This window comes from Suncus etruscus, chromosome 18, assembly GCF_024139225.1.
Source record: "Suncus etruscus isolate mSunEtr1 chromosome 18, mSunEtr1.pri.cur, whole genome shotgun sequence".
NCBI classification, from domain to species: Eukaryota; Metazoa; Chordata; class Mammalia; order Eulipotyphla; family Soricidae; genus Suncus; species Suncus etruscus.
Genome location: NC_064865.1, coordinates 40434942 through 40454884, shown reverse-complemented (window position 1 = coordinate 40454884; position 19943 = coordinate 40434942). Strand labels below are relative to the sequence as shown.

At 45.2% G+C, this 19943-nt stretch overlaps 1 protein-coding gene across 1 annotated transcript in view; it reads right to left on the bottom strand.

Annotated features, from left to right (window-relative positions):
- The window catches only part of PNPLA1 (patatin like phospholipase domain containing 1), a 60062-nt gene extending 57819 nt beyond the window's left edge, over positions 1-2243 (bottom strand). Inside the window, 1 exon segment of the mRNA XM_049764801.1 lies at positions 2039-2243. Coding sequence (XP_049620758.1) covers positions 2039-2243 — 205 coding nt within the window.
- Between the last annotated feature and the right edge of the window lie 17700 nt (positions 2244-19943).

Below are 19943 nucleotides of genomic sequence, written 5' to 3'. Positions count from 1 at the left end.
AGAGAGGGAGAGAGAGAGAGAGAGAGAGAGAGAGAGAGAGAGAGAGAGAGAGAGAGAGAGAGAGAGAGAGAGAGCTCACAAGGGCCAATTGCATCCCTTGCATGCGGGAGGCCTGGATTCTTTCCCTGATATCTCATAGTGCCCAGAAATGATGGCCCCTAATGCAGCTCCAGCAGTACATATCTCCAGCACGTGCGGGTGTGGCCAAAAGGCAAAACAAAACTAACAACATATTTAAAAGAGGTCAGACAGGCATGTTGCTCCCTGGGCCCATGTGTAGGTGCTGTGCACACGTGTGTCACCAGTCCATAGCACATAGTATCTGCATGTCCATGTCATCCTCAACTCTTCTTCTGAGAGGTGAACTTTCCTACTTTCTTTTTCCTTATCCCCCCCCCCCCCCCGGGGCCACACCTGATAACACTCAGGGGTTATTCCTGGCTATATGCTTAGAAATTGCTCCTGGCTTGGGGGACCATATGGGATGCCTGGGGATCGAACCACAGTCCATCCTAGGCTACCGCCAGCAAGGCAGACACCTTATCGCTCCTCGCCACCAGTCTGGCCTGAACTTTCTCACTTTCACACTGGGATGTATCTAGGGGCACCTGCCTTTGGAAAAGCCCATGTTCTCTCTCTCTCTCTCTCTCTCTCTCTCTCTCTCTCTCTCTCTCTCTCTCTCTCTCTCTCTCTCTCTCTTCTCTTTCTCTTCTCTCTCTTTTTCTCTCTCTTTTCTTGTTCTCTTTCTCCCTCTCCCCTTCCTCAAAATTTTCAAATAAAACCTGATTTTACTTTAAAAATAAAAGAGTCAGGCAACCAGTCACCACAACTTAAGTATGTGTTGTAGAAGAAGGAAAAGTGTGGGAACTCTGGCACCAGCCTGCATTTGGTCACTAAGTTCAGATCCCTAATGTCCCACTTTGGACATCCTGTTGTCTATAGTTCCAACTTCAGGCTGCACTACAGTCAAGTGTAAGTGACAGCACAGAAGGGGTGCAAACACATACCCCCTCCCCTCAGTAAGCATCTCAACCATAAGTGCATGCCAGCTAGGCACGCAAGCCCTGGAGAGCATGTGTGTGACACCACAGCTAAAGGAGCGCAGGCCAGAGAGATAGTACCAGGTAAAATGTTTGCTCTGCACATAGTCCATCCCAGTTAGAGCCCAGCACCATGGCTCAAATAGCCTCCCCTGCCAAAAAAAAAGGGGGGGGGGGGGAATGCAAACTCAGTAAGCACTGTGGCCAAGTTCTTGAGTACCACTACCCAATGGTCAACATTTGGGGAGCACCATAGCCAGGTGTGTGTATGTGACCCCCAGTTATCACAGCAACGAAAACAATATCAACAATGGAAGATGTTGAATGGGGTAGGGTGCTTGCTTTGCATGTGGCTGGCCCAGGTTAAATCTCAGCACCCCATAGGTCCCTCAAACCTTCCAGGAGTGATGCCTGAGTGCAGAGCCAGAAGAAAACCTTGAGCATTGCCTTGTGTGACTCCCAAAACAAAACAAAACAAAACAAAACAAAACAAAAGATGACCCCCTTTCAGCCATTACTGAGGCTGATTACATTGAGGTGAAGGAGGGGTGGGGAGGGGACAGAAAAGGAATGAAAGGAGGTGAAGAGAAAGAAAAGAAGTGGGGGAAAAGGGTAATGGAAGGGAAGGAAGAGGAGGGAGGGGGAAAGATAAGTGGGAAGGGCAAATAAGTTGATGAATGAAAAGAGGTTGGATGTAGGCCAACTCTTCAGGGCATTGTCTCCTTCCTTGCAAGTTGTGATGATTGAGGGAGGCTGGCTGACTTACCTAATGTCACCTCACCTGAGAGAGGTGCTGAGGAAGGTGGAGGGGGGTCCAAGCTCCCCCATCACTTGGTGGGGACCTGGAGCTGTCTATTCTCTGTTTTTCTGTTGCTGTCTATTGTCCACGCTCCTCTCCCTACTACAGTCTCTCCAAAGCCTTCCCAAGCTCTCATCAAACTCTGTTTTAGAAAATGCACCCAGGAGCCCCCCAGGGCACCCCTGAACCCAGGCCTTACCCATTTCAATCCCGCAGACGACCAAGGCAGCCACCACGGCCCCAGCTGAGGTCCCAGAAAAGCGATGTGCGGTGTCCAGCAGATGGGGGGCCAGGTCTCGCAGAGCATCTACGACACCCGCCTGGTAGAAGGACAGGAAGCCGCTGCCTGAGAAGCTGATGGAGTGAGGGGTGTCCGGGTCCCCTTTGAACAGCTGTAAGTCCATCTCTTCCACCTGGTGCCTCCGTGCTGAGAAGCAATGGCCCGACCTGCCAGGTCGCTCTGCCTGTTGGAACTCGCAACCCAGACGAGCTCTCCAGGTGCCCTGCTGTCACCTTGGTGGTCTGGGTGGCCCACAGAGAGTGAGGCGGGGGGGCTCGGGCAATTTCCACCTGGGCTGCTTAGGCTCTAGGAGGCAGCCTCACAGCTTGGCAAAGGGCCCCCGACCCAGGTGCAGATGCCACCGAGACAGGTGAGCAGCGTCTTGGGCTTGCAAATGGTCCCCAGGTCTCATGGTGCGCCTGGCTTCATCCCCAGCACTGAGTGTGGAGCTGTGGAGGACTCACAGCACTCACAGGACTCTATGAATCTCTGAGCTCAAGAGACCAGGCCCTAATAGGCGGCGTTGAGTCTCCAAGTTGCAAAATCACCTCCTCTTTCTCCTCCTCCTCTTCCTCCCGCACTGGTTGTTGACCCCTGCAGGCTTCCTGCCTTGCCAGCGAGGGGAGAAGCCAATCCTCCCTCCGGCTACCAAGGGGACCCTGAATCTGAGAATCCCATACTTACACCGCCAACACCATCGCATGTCCCTCCCCAGGTTCAGTCCCCACCTTCCTGAGCTAGGTGTGACTCATTGCATGATTATTTTTTATGTTCTTACATAACCCCTCCTTATTCACCTATTACGACCGGCCTTGGGCAAAACTGTAAAGGGGGGAGCTGCAGGCTGAGGTGCTGCCCACCACCCACTTCCTGTCTCTTCGTGCCTGGGGCCCTTCCCTGGCCCCTATCACCCCTGCCCCCTTACCCAGACCCAGACCCAGATCTGAAAGAGTAGGCTTGAGCCATAGCTCAGTGGATAAGGAGTTGCTTACCTTGCATGTGGCCAGCCGGGGTAGTACATGATCTTTACACCCACTACTGGGGTGATCCCTGAGCTCAGAGCTAGAAATAAGTTCTGAGAAAGTATGCTTTTCCCCCTCCCATAAAACAACAACAACAACATCATCAACAACAACAACAAAAAGCATCCAAGAGGAAATTGAGAGGAACAACCCTTTCTGTGCTCTTCCCACTAGGACATGAGAAACTAAGAATAATGAGAGGCCCAAGAAAAAGGGCCCTCAGAGAGGTTTTAGAGGATGAGGGAGGTGGCAGGAATGGCAGGGGAACTGCAGGACTCCCCATCACACTTCCTTCTGGAGCTGTAGAACATGGCATGGGAGAAGAGAGTCTTCTTCATCTCCCCCCCCCCCAAAAAAAAAAAAGCCCCTGTCCAAGGACAGAGCAAAGCAGTTCAGGGGCAAGAGTTGGAAAGAGACCACACAATCACTCAGCATCATATTCCACCAGGTCAAAGTACTATCTGGGAGAACAACACTGAAGCCAGCCCAGGGGTCCCCAACCCTGCAGGTGTCTGAGTGCTCTGAGCACCAGGTCTGTCTGAGATGCAGCTAGAAGTGTGTGTCGTTCCGAGAGTTGCAGTAACTCCAGAGAGAATATTTGCTTCAGTGTGTGTAGTGTTCGTGTGTGTGAGTAAACGTGAGTGTGTGAATTCACATGTGCATGGGTTTATCTAAATATGTATGAGCATATGTACACATGTGTAAGTGTGCAAGTATGAATGCATACAGATGTGTGAATTTGTGTAACTGTATGATGTTGTGTGTGTGCATACGTAGAGAAGGCTAAGGAGTGACTCCATGGAGTCCAGTCAGCTTTTGGAGCCCCAAGACTTGGGAAATTATGTCAGATCCCCTTGAACCCATCTGGAGGGTGGAGAGTCTGGGTGAGGGTGCGTGGACACACTGTTTCCTAATTCAGACACTCTGGGAAGAAAAGCCACAGGATAATTTAGGACAGACTGTCCTAAGAAGTCAAATTGTGCAGGACTAAGATTCCTGCCAGAAACAACAAAAAGAAGAACAGGTGATTTGCAACTACCAGGGCCATGGGTGAGAGCCCCTGGAGAAGCTGGAGGGAGGAGGAAGTGGTTCTAAGGTCAGAACAACACAAAGCCTGGTGGGATGACCAACATTTCTTTAACAGGATGCACAGCTTTGTCTCAGACAGACATGACTTGAGCCTTGCCTCTGGTACTGCTGGGTCATCTCAGATAAGATTTCACTGAGCCTCAGTTTTCCTCCTCTGTGAATGATACAATAACACTGCAAGCACACTGTAAAGATATTTTGAAGATATTAAAGATAAGCTTGCAAATTGCCTAACATCTGTGATGCCTGTTATTATCAAAGGATAGTGAGGGGTTCTGGGACACCATAGACCTAGAAAGGAGGGGATTAGAAAAAAATCTCCACATTGTGAAATCACCCCAAGCAGAAGGGTCTGAAAATGGGTAGCCATGAAGGATTAATAAACCAAGCCAGTCAGTAGAGAGTCGTGGAGTCAGTTTACTTCTCAACTCTTGGTGTCTCTGAGTACCAAGCCAAACTGCTCTTTCTTTATTCTCCAAGTCTATTTCTGCCAGGTGTGGAAGGATCAAGTGATACAATTGAGCTTTTACATATCAAAAGGATAAGTTTAAAGGAAAGAGGAAGATGAGGGAACACCTTTGTTTTGGGTTAATAGCTGGGTGACATCTTAGAGGGGGAACAGAACAGGATGGAAGATGGAATCCTATGCAACAGGAGGAGTTTCTGGGAGTTTTCCCAAGCAGGAGAGAGTCTTATAAGGTAATGGGGACAGAGAAGAGCAGAATCACATCCCAGCAGCATCCACCCAGGCAGAGCAGAACTGAAGAAGCTAATGGAGCCATTGCCACAGAAGACTTGCCAGTCAGGGGAATGGTAGGATGGGCAGATGAGTCAGGGCTGATGCCTGTCAGAGCTTGGGGTTGAGAGGGCGTGAGGCTGTCTTTGGCCAACTGGGCAAACTGGAACATAGGGGAAGCAGGGTGGAGGCCAGTTTCCATTAAAATGCTCTTGACATGGAGTGGGAAAGATGACTCCAAGGGCTTGACATGTGTGGACCCTAGCTTTGCTCCACAGGATTGCATGGTCTGTCCCCTCCACCAAAAACCACCAGACACCACTGGGTGCAATCCTAAAGCACTGCAGTGGGTGACCCCCCCAAAAAAACAAAGGATGTAGGGATGAGAGATCCTGGTTGTTTCGAGATTGGGTGGCTTAGGGAATAGATTCAAACCATCCACAAGCTACTTTGGGAAGATTACTCAGTTTATTCTAGGTGATAATAGGATACTTATCATGTGCTTCAGCCAATCAGTAGAAAGGAAAGTAGGGTGTAAGTTCTGTGTGTTTAGGGAAAAGCAGAGTATGGGCTCTGTGTGTTTAGGGGAAAGTAGGGTATAAGCTCTGTGTGTTTTGGGGAAAGTAGGGTGAAATTCTGTGTGTTTAGGGGATTGGATTTAGGATTTAAGCTCTGTGTATTTATCTACATTTTACCCTTTTTTTATTTTATCTTTATTTAAACACCGTGATTACAAACATGATTATAGTTGTATGATTACAGTCATGTAAAGAGCACCCCCCTTCACCGGTGCAACATTCCCACCACCAATTTCCCAGATCTCCCTCCTCCCCACCCCCTACACCTGTACTCCAGACAGGCTTTCTACTTCCCTCATTCATTCACATTGTTATGATAGTTTTCAGTGTAGTCATCTCTGCAACTTTTACCCTTTTTAATTAATTTTTTTAACTGAGGCCAACTGGAGGCTTTCTATGGGCCCAGAAAATAATGTCCTTGAAATAAAGCATGGTTTTCTCTCTACCTTTGTAATAAAAGAGGCTGTTATTTTTCATAGGTGCAGTAAGAACTGGGATAAGGGGCCGGGCGGTGGCGCTAGAGGTAAGGTGTCTGCCTTGCAAGCGCTAGCCTAGGACGGACCCCGGTTCGATCCCCCGGTGTCCCATATGGCCCCCCAAGCCAGGAGCGACTTCTGAGCGCATAGCCAGGAGTAACCCCGAGCGTCACTGGATGTGGCCCAAAAACAAAAACAAAAACAAAACAAAACAAACAAAAAAAAAAGAACTGGGATAATAACTTTTAATCTAGATTTAGATTAGATTTATCTTTTTTTTTTTTTTTTTCGGTTTTTTGGGCCACACCCACTTGATGCTCAGGGGTTACTCCTGGCTAAGCACTCAGAAATTGCCCCTGGCTTGGGGGGACCATATGGGATGCTGGGGGATCGAACCGCGGTCCTTCCTTGGCTAGCACTTGCAAGGCAGACACCTTACCTTTAGCACCACCTCGCCGGCCCCTTACATTAGATTTAGATTCCGTCTTTCCCTGGAAGCATTTGGTCATATTTTCAATTGAAGACTTCTGGCCAGTCTTTTAGTATGCCTAAATCCAGAGGGTCCTTCTAGGCACTCGGTGGTACCCTTATTTTGAGGTGTTAGGATGTAAGGCCAATCTCAGAGGAACTGAAGCTTAAGTCAAACCAATATGACAAATGTTCAGGGTTCTGTAAGACTCACCTGTAACACTTGGATTTTGGAGTTCCTAGGTCTAATAGACAGAAATTCCTTTACCATATTTCAGTAAGATATCCCATTTTATTGGAACTATGCAAAAAAGGATATTGTTACAAAGTATTAAATATGTCAAAATGAGTGGGGGAACATTGGACTGTGAATTACTATAGGCAGGGTACTATAGGAGAGAAAATAGAGTAGGCCCATGGGGGTTATACTATTGGAGAATCAGGGGAATATGGCCTGGTTGTTGTATCTATCCCTTAGCGGCTGCTATTCTCCACTATCCCTGATTCATTGGCATAAGAACAATATTGTTTCCCAAGAAATGCATATATTCTCCCTTTGTCTGCTGTGATAAAGTCTAAGGTACATAAGTTCTGGAGGACTACTTAAGCCAATGAGGTAATCTGTCAATTCTAGAAAACTACTTCAGCCAACAAGGTAATCTGTCTCTGGAGAGTGGCCACAGAGGCAATGGAAATGTCAATGATTTCCTGAAGCTGCTGTAAGAAGTCATAGGTCAAGATCAGTCCCTGTGCCAGGATCCCACTTGAAAAGCTGATTGATGTGGTGGCAAGTGGCAGACCTCTTATTCTGGTGGTACAAAGCTGAAAGGGTACGGGAGGGTGGAGGGCAACTCTCTAGGACACAAGGGGTGTTGAGCTGCAGGGGTAATGGGATCTATGAGTTCTTACGTTGATACTGACATGGTGTTTTATGGAGTCAGGCCACCTAACAGGGGCAGCAACAAATAATGCCTGGGATAGGGAGCACAGAGAAACCAATCTTGGGTTTCTGGGATATTGGCAGTGGCCAAGAACGAAAAAGTAGGAGGATGGGGATGGAAAGTGCTTTGCCTACAACATAGATAGACATAGAATTGACTACAAACATAAAGGTGGCCACCACATACACATACACAGTTGAGAAGGGGGGTGTTCTTTACATGACTGAAACCCAACTACACTCATATTTGTAATCATGGTGTTTAAAGATATTAAAATTAAAAGAAGCAAACAAAAAAAAACCACATACACAGTTGATCGATCAATTTGTTCCAGCTGTAATTCTGATCCATCTAAGGTGACAGGATAAAACTAATGTAGAGCTTAAAAAGGAAAGGACAGTTCCCGAGGCAAAATTAGTCCTGTTGACAAATTGAAACTTTGTCCCACATTTCCCAAACTCACTCACTGGACTCTGATCCCAGCCTATTCTACATGGAAATTGGTCAAAGTGCTTTATTGCCCATTCATTGTCCATCTGAGGCCTTCGGTGGAATCCATATTTTGGGCTGTTGGGATGTAAGGTCAATCTCAGAGCAACAAAAGCTTAAGTCAAGCCAATATGAAAAATGTTCAGAGTTCTGTTAAAACTCACCTACAACATTTAAATTTTGGAGTTCCCAGGTCTAATAGATGGGAACCCCTTACCATCTTTCAGTAACATTTCCCATTTTATTAAATCTATGCAAACAAGGATACTGCCACAAATTATTAAATATGTAAAATGTGTTAAGGGAAACCATCTTTCTATTCCTATTATTGTAGTAATTTACCTGGTTGTAATTGGGCATAGAGCAAAGTTAGAGCTGTTAAGATCGATAAAGGTAGAACACACAGTTAACCAGCTTAGTGACTGATGCAAATAGGATCAAAAGAGTAACCTAGAGGAAAGTTAAAAGGGGATTTCTTTCTCATCTGGAAACTGAAGCATTAAGGGGCTGCAGGACAAGACTGTTATTTGTAAGGGTGTTATTTTCAAGGTACAGGAGGCTTCTCCTCTTTGGATCAGATCCCTAATGTGCCTTCATGATATGTTGAAATAACTAGAGGCCTTTTTGAGTGTCAGTGAATTTGAGTCCTTTTTTTGTTTGTTTTTGTTTTTGGCCTACACCTTGTGACACTAGGGGTTATTCCTGGCTATGTGCTCAGAAATCACTCCTGGCTTCGGGGTCCATATGGAACGCCGGGAGATCAAACTATGGTCTACCCTAGGTCAGTGCTTGCAAGGCAAAAGCCCTACCACTTGCACAACCGCTCAGGCCCCTGAATTTGACTTCTGATGAAGCTTAATGGGACCCAGAGTTTCTTGGTGGGACTGCCATCTGTGAAAATATAAACATATCCTTTTCCTCAAATGAGGAGGTTTCCTACTACCCATTCTTTGTCAGTTTTCACCAAGATATGTAAATTAACTGCATGAGCCCATGCATCTTCTTGAAAGTATAGTTTAGCAACTATGTGGGGCTTTCCTTGGGTAAATTTAAATTTATAAAGAGAATAATGTTAAAGATAAGAGGCCAAGTACAGGTATATCCCTTTTTTGTTTTGTTTTGTTTTTACTTTTTGGGTCACACCTTGCAGTGCTCAGGAGTTACTCCTGGCTCTTCACTCAGAAATATCCCCTGTCAGGCACAGGGACCAATGGGATGCCGGGAATTGAACCACTGTCCTTCTGCATGGAAGGCAAACGCCCTACCTCCATGCTATCTCTTCTGCCCCCATTTTTTGTTTTTAATAGTTGTATTTTGAGAGTCCTGTGAGCATGTTTAATGATGCCTTGTCCCTGAGGATTATAAATGATACCAGTGAAATGTTTAATTTGTCATTCACTATAGAATAATTGAAAAGTTTTACTAGTGTAGGTTGGGCCATTATCAGTTTTGATAGTATGGGAAATGTCCATGACAGAAAAAGGTTGTAACAAAAAGTTATATGTGGCCTTAGCTCTTTCAGAAGTAATAAGGGACAGCCCATAGAAAGTGAGAATAAATGTCAATGAGTACATGGAGAAAAGTTTTTTTGAAAAAAGATGGCATGTATAATATACATGTGCCATAATTTATCTGCATACCTCAGGCATATCAAATTTTGAGCAGAAATATCTTGGCCAGTGGTTTCCTGGCTGCAGTGCATGCCAAGGGGGCAAGGATGGAAGGACCCTGCATTCCCTGCAGAAATGGCCTGATTTACCACAGTTAAAACATTTACCCTAGGCTTACCTCTGCACTATATAATCCTCAATAGTATTCACATGCACCTGATGTTTAATAGAATCAATGTTCCTACATACCTTTGAATAACTAATAACATCCTCCTTTTCATTGATGGAGCTCAAGATACTTTAACAATCTTTACTAGCATTCTCAAAAACCAATAGTTTCAGTAGGTGTTTTTTGAGTCTCTTTACAATTTTTTGGGGGGGTCACACCCAGCAGCACTCAGGGGTTACTCCTGGCTCTGTGCTCAGAAATCGCCCCTGGCTGGCTTGGGGAACCATATGAAATGCCGGGATTCGAACCACCATTGGTCTTGGGTCAGCTGCTTGCAAAATGCCCTACCGCTGTGCTAACACTCTGGCTCCAAGTCTCTTTACACTTAACCTGTCTTTGCATTGCATCCATCAGTTTCCCAATAAATTTTATATATGTCTCAGAACTCCCTGAAAAGCTTTGGTATAATTTCCTTTAAATTCGGCATCTGCATCAATCTCCTCCCAAGCCCACAATGCTGCCTCGCAGATATGAGCTAAAACAGCACAAGACAAGGTAGTTTGCTTTTGTGTGTCCTGCCACTCTTCCTCACCTATTATCCTCTCATAAATCAATCAAACCCCTAAAACTTTTCTCCCAAAATGGCCAAAGCATGTAGTTTTGCCTTGGCCTCATCACTAAAGCACATTAATCTGATCTATAAAGGGCTCAGCATATTCAGTCCATGCAATAAATGTTGGTAAATGCACCAGAGCAGAGCAAAGCAGCCCAGGAGCAGGAGGGATATGTATGCTGAAGCTTTGATAAAGGACATGACATGTTCAGACCAGTGTGAGATTATCACCACAGTGATGATCCAGGAGGAAACGATGTCGTGCTCCCTGGTCCACTAGCAGATGGGCTTGCTCCATTCCCTGGTTTTGTTGTCAACCTAGTACCATGAAAAACCTGTTACCCCACTCACAGTTTTTGTTCCTGTTCTCAGGTCCCTATTCAGGTGCCAGATGTAGATGATGCTGGGATGTTGGATCCTGGGCAAGTTCATAATTGGTTGGTTTAGAGTATAGGTTCAAACCATCCATAAGCCACTTCAGGAAGATTACTTGATTTATTTTAGATGAAAGTGATATACTTATAGTGTGCTTCAACCAATCAGATTAGGGGAAAGTAGGGTGTGAGTTCTGTGTGTTTAGGGGATTAGGGAAAAGCAGGGTGTGTGCTCTGTTTAGTTACTGGGTGGGGGTGTAGAGCAGACCAGAGGGTCTCAGAGAGGGGTAGGCACAGAGAGCCTGGAAGAAAGCAGCAGAGAAGGAAGGGGTAACAGGAGTAGGCGGACACAGGTTTAAGATGAAGAGGGAAAATCTGGGACAGGATTCATTTCCAGGTCATCTGGTTATGATGGAGATATACTGACATTCCATAGGTTGTGGAGGGGTGAGAAAGGCTGACTGTCCACCATCCCTTCATCCTGGGGTCTTTCAGAATTCAAGTTAAAGAAAGAAACTGCTCTTTGCAGAAAAGGGAAAGTTATATCTAACTTCTGCCCGAGCACTCTAAAAATGTCATCTTCTCTTAGAAAAAAAAAAAACAAACAAACAGAATTTCAGAAGAAGAAAAGCCAGTGAAGGAAATAGTTTTAAAGACATTCAAACTAGAGAAATAGTACAGAGGGGGGTTACTTGTCTTGCCCACATTAAGCCAAGGTCAATGCCCTGCTCCATTTTAAAGAACTCTGTGTATGTATCTGGCGGGGGAGAAGAGTGGTTCTCATGTCTTTGGGAAAAAAAATTTTTTTGGTCTTGAAGATGGTGCTTTATTTAAGGGCAACATGTAGTCGATTATTTTCTTGTGGAAGCAATGGGATAGATCAGCGACTCCCAGACTAGTATGTACAAATCTTTAGTAGTCAATTAGGGAAATAACTACACTAACAATTATCATGACAATCTTAATGAGTGAGAGAAATAGAATGCCTGTCTTGAATACAGGCAGAGGTTGGGAAGGAAGGGGGGGCATATTGGTGGTGGGAATGTTACACTGGTGAAGGGGGGTGTTCTATTTCTGACTGAAACCCAGCTACAATCATGCTTGTAATCATGGTGTTTAAATATTTTATATATGAAAAAAAAAGTGATCCCTGAGCACAAAAGTTATGGGTAAGCCCTGAGCATAGCTGGGTGTGACCCAAACCAACAGCCGCCTCCCAGAAATAGAATTTTATCTACATTTTGTGATTCTTTACTCTATTACTAATTCATACTTCAAACCAATGGCTGATAATAACTAACAGTACAATGGAGGTCATTACCCAATGCCTAACGCCATGGGGATGAATGAGGCCCCACCTCATAAAAGAGCAGGCTAAGGATCTCCTTTCTGTCCTATACCCCAGACTGAAGGTTGTGGGCCTTCTAGACCACTAAATGTGCTCAACAGGATGAACTCCCTACAGTTTGGCCATCAGTGGTCCCAATAATAGCATCAGTTAACCATGAAGTCCCAGGGGTTCTCGTAATGCCAATAAATTTTGATGCCAATGGAACAAACTGGTACAGGGAAGAGAGGGAACATGATGGTTCTATTTAGCCTTTGTAGCCTCATAAAAGAAAAATACAATTTACTTCATGGTTTTGAAACTCAAAAAAAAAAAAAAAATAAGCCCACAAACTGACTGCCTTTGGGCTATGGGCTATTTCGAAGTGAAGCAATTTCTTCTTAGTGTTTTGATTTTTCAGTTCCTGACAAACTCATTATCAGTATCCCCTATCTATCAGCTTAAAATGCTGGTATTCCTCAGTGTGGACTTCAGCAGATCTGTCCACAATTAGGGAAGTCTGGAGGACCATAGGGATCCCCTGTCCTGTGCCACAGGAGCAGCCCATTGACAAAATTAATCACTTTCATCCAACACCTGCCATTGTATCTAGAGTCCTAAGAACTAACTCCCTGTAGATGACATGGAGAAAGAATCATATTCTGACTGTTTAATGGTTAACATCAGCTCAGCCTCCTCTTGGAAATTTCCAACTTAGTTCTTTTTTTTGTTTGTTTGTTTTTGTTTTTGTTTTTGGGCCACACCCGGCTTTGCTCAGGGGTTACTCCTGGCTGTCTGCTCAGAAATAGCTCCTGGCAGGCACGGGGGACCATATGGGACACCGGGATTCGAACCAACCACCTTTGGTTCTGGATCGGCTGCTTGCAAGGCAAACGCCGCTGTGCTATCTCTCCGGGCCCTCCAACTTAGTTCTTGTGCTGCCCATACAGATCCTGAGGCCACCACATGCATGAACAGAGTTTGCTCATCACACACCAATCCCACACACAGAGCAAGGTGACATGAACATAGAGAAGAATATCTAGAGTTATCCTGAGGATGAGGATGTGACATGTCGCAGGACATAGTTAATGGAGGGGAATGTGGCAGGTAGTTTGGGGCCAGCCTTTTCCTAATGAAGCACCGCCCTCTGTCCAGCTTCTGGACAGTGTTTATCTAGTAAAACATCTGGATGTCCCTAATTATTGGGGTGGTGCTGTTTTGGGTTACACCTGACTATATTTATAGCTTACTCCTGCTTCTGTGTGCAGGAATAAACTCGTGACATGGCTCTGGGGACTGTATAAAGTGTGGGCATCAAAGCCACATCTCAATCAGATGTGTGTAAGGCAAGCTCCTTTTCTGCTGTTCTATCCAGCCCTGAACCTGGATGTTTCTTTTTTTTTTTTTTTTTTTTTTTTTTGGTTTTTGGGCCACACCCGGTGACGCTCAGGGGTTACTCCTGGCTATGCGCTCAGAAGTCGCTCCTGGCTTGGGGGACCATATGGGACGCCGGGGGATCGAACCGCGGTCCGTCTCCTAGGCTAGCGCAGGTAAGGCAGGCACCTTACCTCGAGCGCCACCGCCCGGCCCCCCTGGATGTTTCTTGAAGTAAGAAACTTCACCCATAAATAACTTTGCCCATAATGTTTAACCTAAGTGACACTAAGACTTCATGGGTTATTCCATGTATTCCTCTGTATTCCATGGGTTCCATGGAATACAGAGTATGAAGGAAGAAATTCAATGATCCATGTAAAAGCAACTAACTTTCACTAGCATAGATACAGTGGGTAGATGCCTTTGTTGCTACTCAGCTGCCTTTCCCTGCTCTCCTGTTCCAATCTGCTTGCCTGTAAAGTAGCTGAGAATCTCCATCTTTGCTTTCTCAGCTTTCTGGAAACATCAAGTGATCCTGAGACCCAGACCTGGCCAATGAAAAGTAAGAGGAACTCTGCTAGGTGGCTTCTAAGAGAGAGTTTTTTCCTTGATCAAAGCAAAAGGTACATAGGGAGAGCCCCTGTCATTCTACCCCCTCATTCCTGACTGAGACGCTGCCCTTGAATAATGCCATATTTGAAGCAAGTCATGGCAGCCATCTTGTACAAAACCCAAGTTTGGGTACTTGTTGCTTGAAGGCCAAAATTCAAGAGACCCAATTTTTTTAAATTTTTTATCTGGTTTTTGGGTCACACCCAGTAGAGCTCAGGGGTTATTTCTGGCTCTACACTCAGAAATCGCTCCTGGCAGGCTCAGGGGACCTTATGGGATGCCAGGATTCGAACCACTGACCTACCTTGCCTCCATGCTATCTCTCCAGCCCCGAGACCTAATTTTTTTTTTTTTTGAGAAATAGGAATTTATTCAGAAGAGGGTGCAGAGATGGTATAGTGGGGAAGTCATTTGTCTTGCCCACAATCAACCCAGGTTTGATCTCTGGCACTCCATAGGATACAACAAGCTCACTAAGAGTGATCTCTGAGTGCAGAACCAGAAGTAATCCCACACCATACTGGGTATGGCCAAGAACACGGGAAGAGCCTAGAAACTTGAGAAGATGGTGGACACATGTACCCCCTCAAAACATGACATTTCTCAGATTGAGATTACAGACTTACATAGGACTGGAAAAGAAGTTTAAGGCCAGAAGCAGAGTATGGAGTTTTGTGTCATGGCTGCTAAGGCTGGTGTTATTGGCTTACAGATCCTTGGAGGAGGGCAGTCTGTTTTCTGTGTCATAGTCAGGCAATAGTCCTTTTCGGGGTCTGCTTGGTAACTTTGAAGAATCATTTTAGAGTGCCATGTTTTAAGGACAGATGCATCCTTGGGGTGCACCCAGGAGAGTTCTCAGAGGGCCTGTGATTTTCTCTTCCCTGACCTTGACATAACTGGATGTGGCTCACCATCAAACACACAGAGCATAGGGATGTCTCTTAGAAATCAGGAACAGGACAAAGACCAAGGGAGAAAGAGGAGCTATAGAATATGTGAAAAGCAAGATGGAGGACCTAATGTTCACTCACTTACCATCTTACAGCCATCCAGGGAAACATGACACACAGAATATATTTGTGTGCTGCTGCTGTTTCACTGATAGCTTCAAAAACTCGATACCTTTAAAACACCTACACTCAAAGCCAAAGCAATAGCACAAGTGGTAGGGCAGTTGTCTTGCATGTGGCTGACCCTGGACTGACCCAGGTTCAATACCTGGCATCCCAGATGATCTCCCAAGCCTCAGGAGCAATTTCTGAGTAAAGAGCTAGGAGTAACCCCTGAGCACCACCAGAAGTGGCCCCCAAACCAAAAACATACATATACATACACAGACACTCATTCACACAACACAACACACACACACACACACACATACAAATAGTTTTATTATCCCTCAACATTTCTGAGGATTAGGAACCCAAATTGTGCAAAGTGGTCCCAGCTTAGCATCTCTCCTGAGGTCATGGCCAAGCAGAGAGCTAGAGTCACAGTTATCTGAGGGTCATGGAGTGGAAAAATCCACTTCACAACACACTTACATAAGCTATTGATAGACTTCTGCTCTTTTTAGGGCCTTACACCATAGGCCTCTTCAATGACTTACTCCCATACCCACAATTTATTGTTTCCAAAATGATGAAAAGATTAATAGGAATTGATTTAAAGTAGAAGCCATACATTTTAATTACCTAATCTTGGTAGTGATGCCAAATGCTCTATTGGCCATACACATTAATTATTAGTGTGAAATAATGGGAAGGGTAATGGGGCCAATTTGGAGGTGAACTATCATGTTAAAGAGAATGAATGAAAAGCCCTGGATTCTCTTTTTCTCTCATTTTATCTCTTTCTCTCTCTTTCTCTGTCTCTCTCCCTCCCATCTTCCCTCCCCCGCAGCCCACTGTGCTCACAGGCAACTTCCTGCTCTGTGCCTGGAAATCACTTTCAGCAGTATTCAAGGGACTATGCTATGCCAGGGATCGAACCTGAGTCTCTGACATGCAAAATACATACTCAAGCTATTGAGTTGTCTCTTCAGCCCCAAAGCCTGAGTTTTGTTTTTTGTTTTTTGTTTTTTGTTTGTTTGCTTGCTTTTTTCCAGTGCCTGAGATTTTTAGGGAATAATTGACTGAAGATACCAGTTCCCAAAACATGAGTCTACATTCTTGCTATCATGTCAGGTTGTTGGGTTTGGTTTTTTTTTTTTTTTTTTTTTTGGTTTTTGGGCCACACCCGGTAACGCTCAGGGGTTACTCCTGGCTATGCGCTCAGAAGTCGCTCCTGGCTTGGGGGACCATATGGGACGCCGGGGGATCGAACCGCGGTCCGTCTCCTAGGCTAGCGCAGGTAAGGCAGGCACTTTACCTCCAGCGCCACCGCCCGGCCCCCCGGGTTTGGTTTTTTTAACTGTTTGTTTGTTTGTTTGTTTGAGGACCATATCCAGCAATATTCAGGGCTTACTCCTGGCTCTGTACTCAGGAATTACTCTTGGTGGTACTCAGGAGACCATATAAGATGCCAGAGATGGAACCCAGAGATTGAATCTAGGTCAATAGCATACAAGGTAAGTACCTTACCCACTGTATTATCTCTCCAGCCCCTATTTTTTTAAAAAGTTCTAATTGTTTAAACTATTCATCTGATACTTGTTGCTAAAAAAAAACTCTTGACCAAAGCAAGGATTGTTAACTATTTGCAATGAAAAATAGTGCTTTTATCATGAGCAAGAACAAATGAAAATACACTTAAAGGACAATATAGTTCTAAATCTTGTTCTAATTTATGAAAATTCTGAAACTATTATCAGAAAATGTTTATCATACTTTTTAGAAATAGTTGGCCAATTACTAGGTTTGTTGAAGAAACAGAATATGTCTCAGGGTTGGAGCAATAGTACAGTAGGTAAGGTCTTGCTTTGCATGTTAGCGTCAATTCTTAGCATTTTTTTTTTTTTTTTTTTTTGGTTTTTGGGCCACACCCGGTGACGCTCAGGGGTTACTCCTGGCTATGCGCTCAGAAGTCGCTCCTGGCTTGGGGGACCATATGGGACGCCGGGGGATCGAACCGCGGTCCGTCTCCTAGGCTAGCGCAGGTAAGGCAGGCACCTTACCTCGAGCGCCACCGCCCGGCCCCAATTCTTAGCATTTTTTATAGTCTCCAAGTCCACCAGGAGTGAACCCTGAGTGGACAGACAGGTGTAAACCCTGAACTCAGCCAGGTGTGGTCCCAAAACAAAACAACAAAGAAATAGAATATGTCTCTCTTTTATTCCCCCTAAAAATAGTGCTGCAAGCTGAACAACTAGTAAAACACTTACCAGGCTCAGAAATAATACAGCAATGGGGCTGGAGCGATAGCACAGATGTAGGTCATTTGCCTTGCATGAAGCCAACCCGTGACAGCCCCAAGTTAGATTCTCAGCATCCCATATTGTTCCCCGAGCCTGCCAGGAGTGATATCTGAGCGGAGAGCTAGAGTAACTCCTGAGCACAGCCAGGTGTGCCCTCCCTGCCAAAAAACAAGACCAGAAATAATACAGCACATAAGATGCTTACTTTGTCTTTTTTTATTTTTATTTTTTTAATTTTCTGGGTCACACACTCTGTGGCACTCAGGGGCTACTCCTGGCTCTGAGTTCAGAAATTGCTCCTGACAGGATTCAAACCACTATCCATTCTGGGTTGGCTGCGTGCAAGGCAAACACCCTACCGCTGTGCTATCTCTCCAGCCCTAAGATTCTTACTTTGAAAGCCTGAGTTTTATCTCCAGACTGCACATGGTCCCTCAAGAACCACCAAAAATGATCCCTGGATACAGATCCAGGAGTAAGCCCTGAATGCATGCTTGAACATAGTGTGGCCCAATATCCTCGGCCAAAGTTAAGGACAGATAGTACAGAGGTTAAAGCACTTGCATGTGACCAACACAAGTCAGAATGCCCTAAACCACATATGGTTTCCCAAGCACCACTAGGAGTGATCCCTAAGGATAGAGCCAGGTATAACCCTAAACTCCATTGAATGTGTCCCCCAAAACCGGTATATATACCCACACATAAAACCCATTCCTCGGGGTCAGAGTGGTAGCATAGTGGTAGGGCCCTTGCCCTGCACACAGCTGACTCAGGACAGACCTTGGTTCGAACCCTGGTATCCCATATGGTCCCCCAAGCCAGGAGCAATTTCTGAGTGCATAGCCAGGAGTAACCCCTGAGCGTCACCGGGTATGGCCCCAAAACAAAACAAACAAACAAACAAACAAACCCACTCCTGTTTTGAGATATGTTAACTTAACGTTTTAGTCTTGTTTTGGTTTGGGGGGGGGGGTCACACCTGGCAAGGCTCAGGATTTACTCTTAAGCTCTGAGCTCAGGGATCACTTCTGGAAGATTTGAGGAACCATAAGGGGTGCTGGGGATTGAAACTGGGTTGGCCTTGTACAAGGTACACCCCCTACCCATTGTACTATATCTCTGTTCCCTGAGACTTAAATCTTTAATACCGGATTAACTTAGAGGTAAGTCTTCTTGAGTTCAAGTACTCGGACGTTTCCTAAGATGTTGACGATTTAAGGAGTTCAGGGATAGAATGTCCGTCTTGCTAACAGGAGCCGGATCCCCGGCACTGCCACTGTGATTCCCAGCACTACAACTAAAGTGTGTGCTCCCCAGTGAGCTCTGCACCTAAAGTGGATGAGAGCCTTGGTCTTTGCAATAGAAAGAGCAAAGGGAAGTAAAGGGAAAGAATATCAACCATTCTGAATATTTGACAGAGGAGAGTGAGTAAAATTGGACACAGTGGAGATGAGGACCCAGCTGGCTGGCATTCTGTCATGCTGGCCTCTTCTAGAACTTGAGATCATTCATGTAGCCTAGATGGTATCCTTTACGCATTAGGAAATAGCTCCACCAAACAGCACTGGAAATAGAAGAACAAAGATCCATATACCTCCTGCACACATGGAACAAATCTTAACATCTTACATGTCAGTCCAACATTTACTGTTTTGGAAGAACTGAAACACTAAAACATCGTCAAGGGAGGTGAAGCAGCCATTGAACTCTTGTAAGAGTCTTAGCCTCCCCCACCACATGCGAGGAAATCCCAGATTAATGAGGATCTTCCCTTCTGTGACTTTTTTTTTGGGGGGGGCACATCCGGGGATGCTCAGGGGTTACTGCCTGGCTAAGCGCTCAGAAATAGCTCCTGGCTTGGGGGACCATATGATCGCTGGGGAATCAAACTGTGGTTCATTCTAGGTTAGCCTGTGCAAGGCAAACTCCCTATCTATTGTGCTGTGGCTCCAGCCACCTCTTGTATTTTTTGTTTGTTTGTTTGTTTGTTTTGGTGTCGGAATTTTTGTCCTGATTCCTTACTCAGGAATTGCTGCTGACAGTGTGTAGGAGACAATATGTGGTGCCAGGGATCGAATTAGGTTCACCCACTCTGCAAAGCAATGGCCTTAATCCCTATACTATCTCTCTGACCACTTTTTTTTTTACTAACTAGTTTATTGTATGTTACTGTATATAAAATAATTACACTTGCAAAACAGAAATTAATGAAAATTCATAGAGATAGATTAAGCTATGGCTTGACAATACTCTGATACATATTAAGTAGGTAATTAAGTAGGTAAGGAGGTAAGTTTTCATATTGGTGTTTAAATTTAATTCCATTGAATATTCACTGGTTCGTGAACAGTGGTTTAGAAAACCTTCCAAAGATTCATTTTAGGGGCCGGAGCAGTGGCGCTAGGGGTAAGGCGTCTGCCTTGCAAGCGCTAGCCTAAGACAGACTGTGGTTTGATCCCCCAGTGTCCCATATGGTCCCCCCAAGCCAGGAGTAATTTCTGAGCACATAGCCAGGAATAACCCCTGAGCGTCAACTGGTGTGGCCCAAAAAAACAAAAAACGAAAACAAAGATTCATTTTAT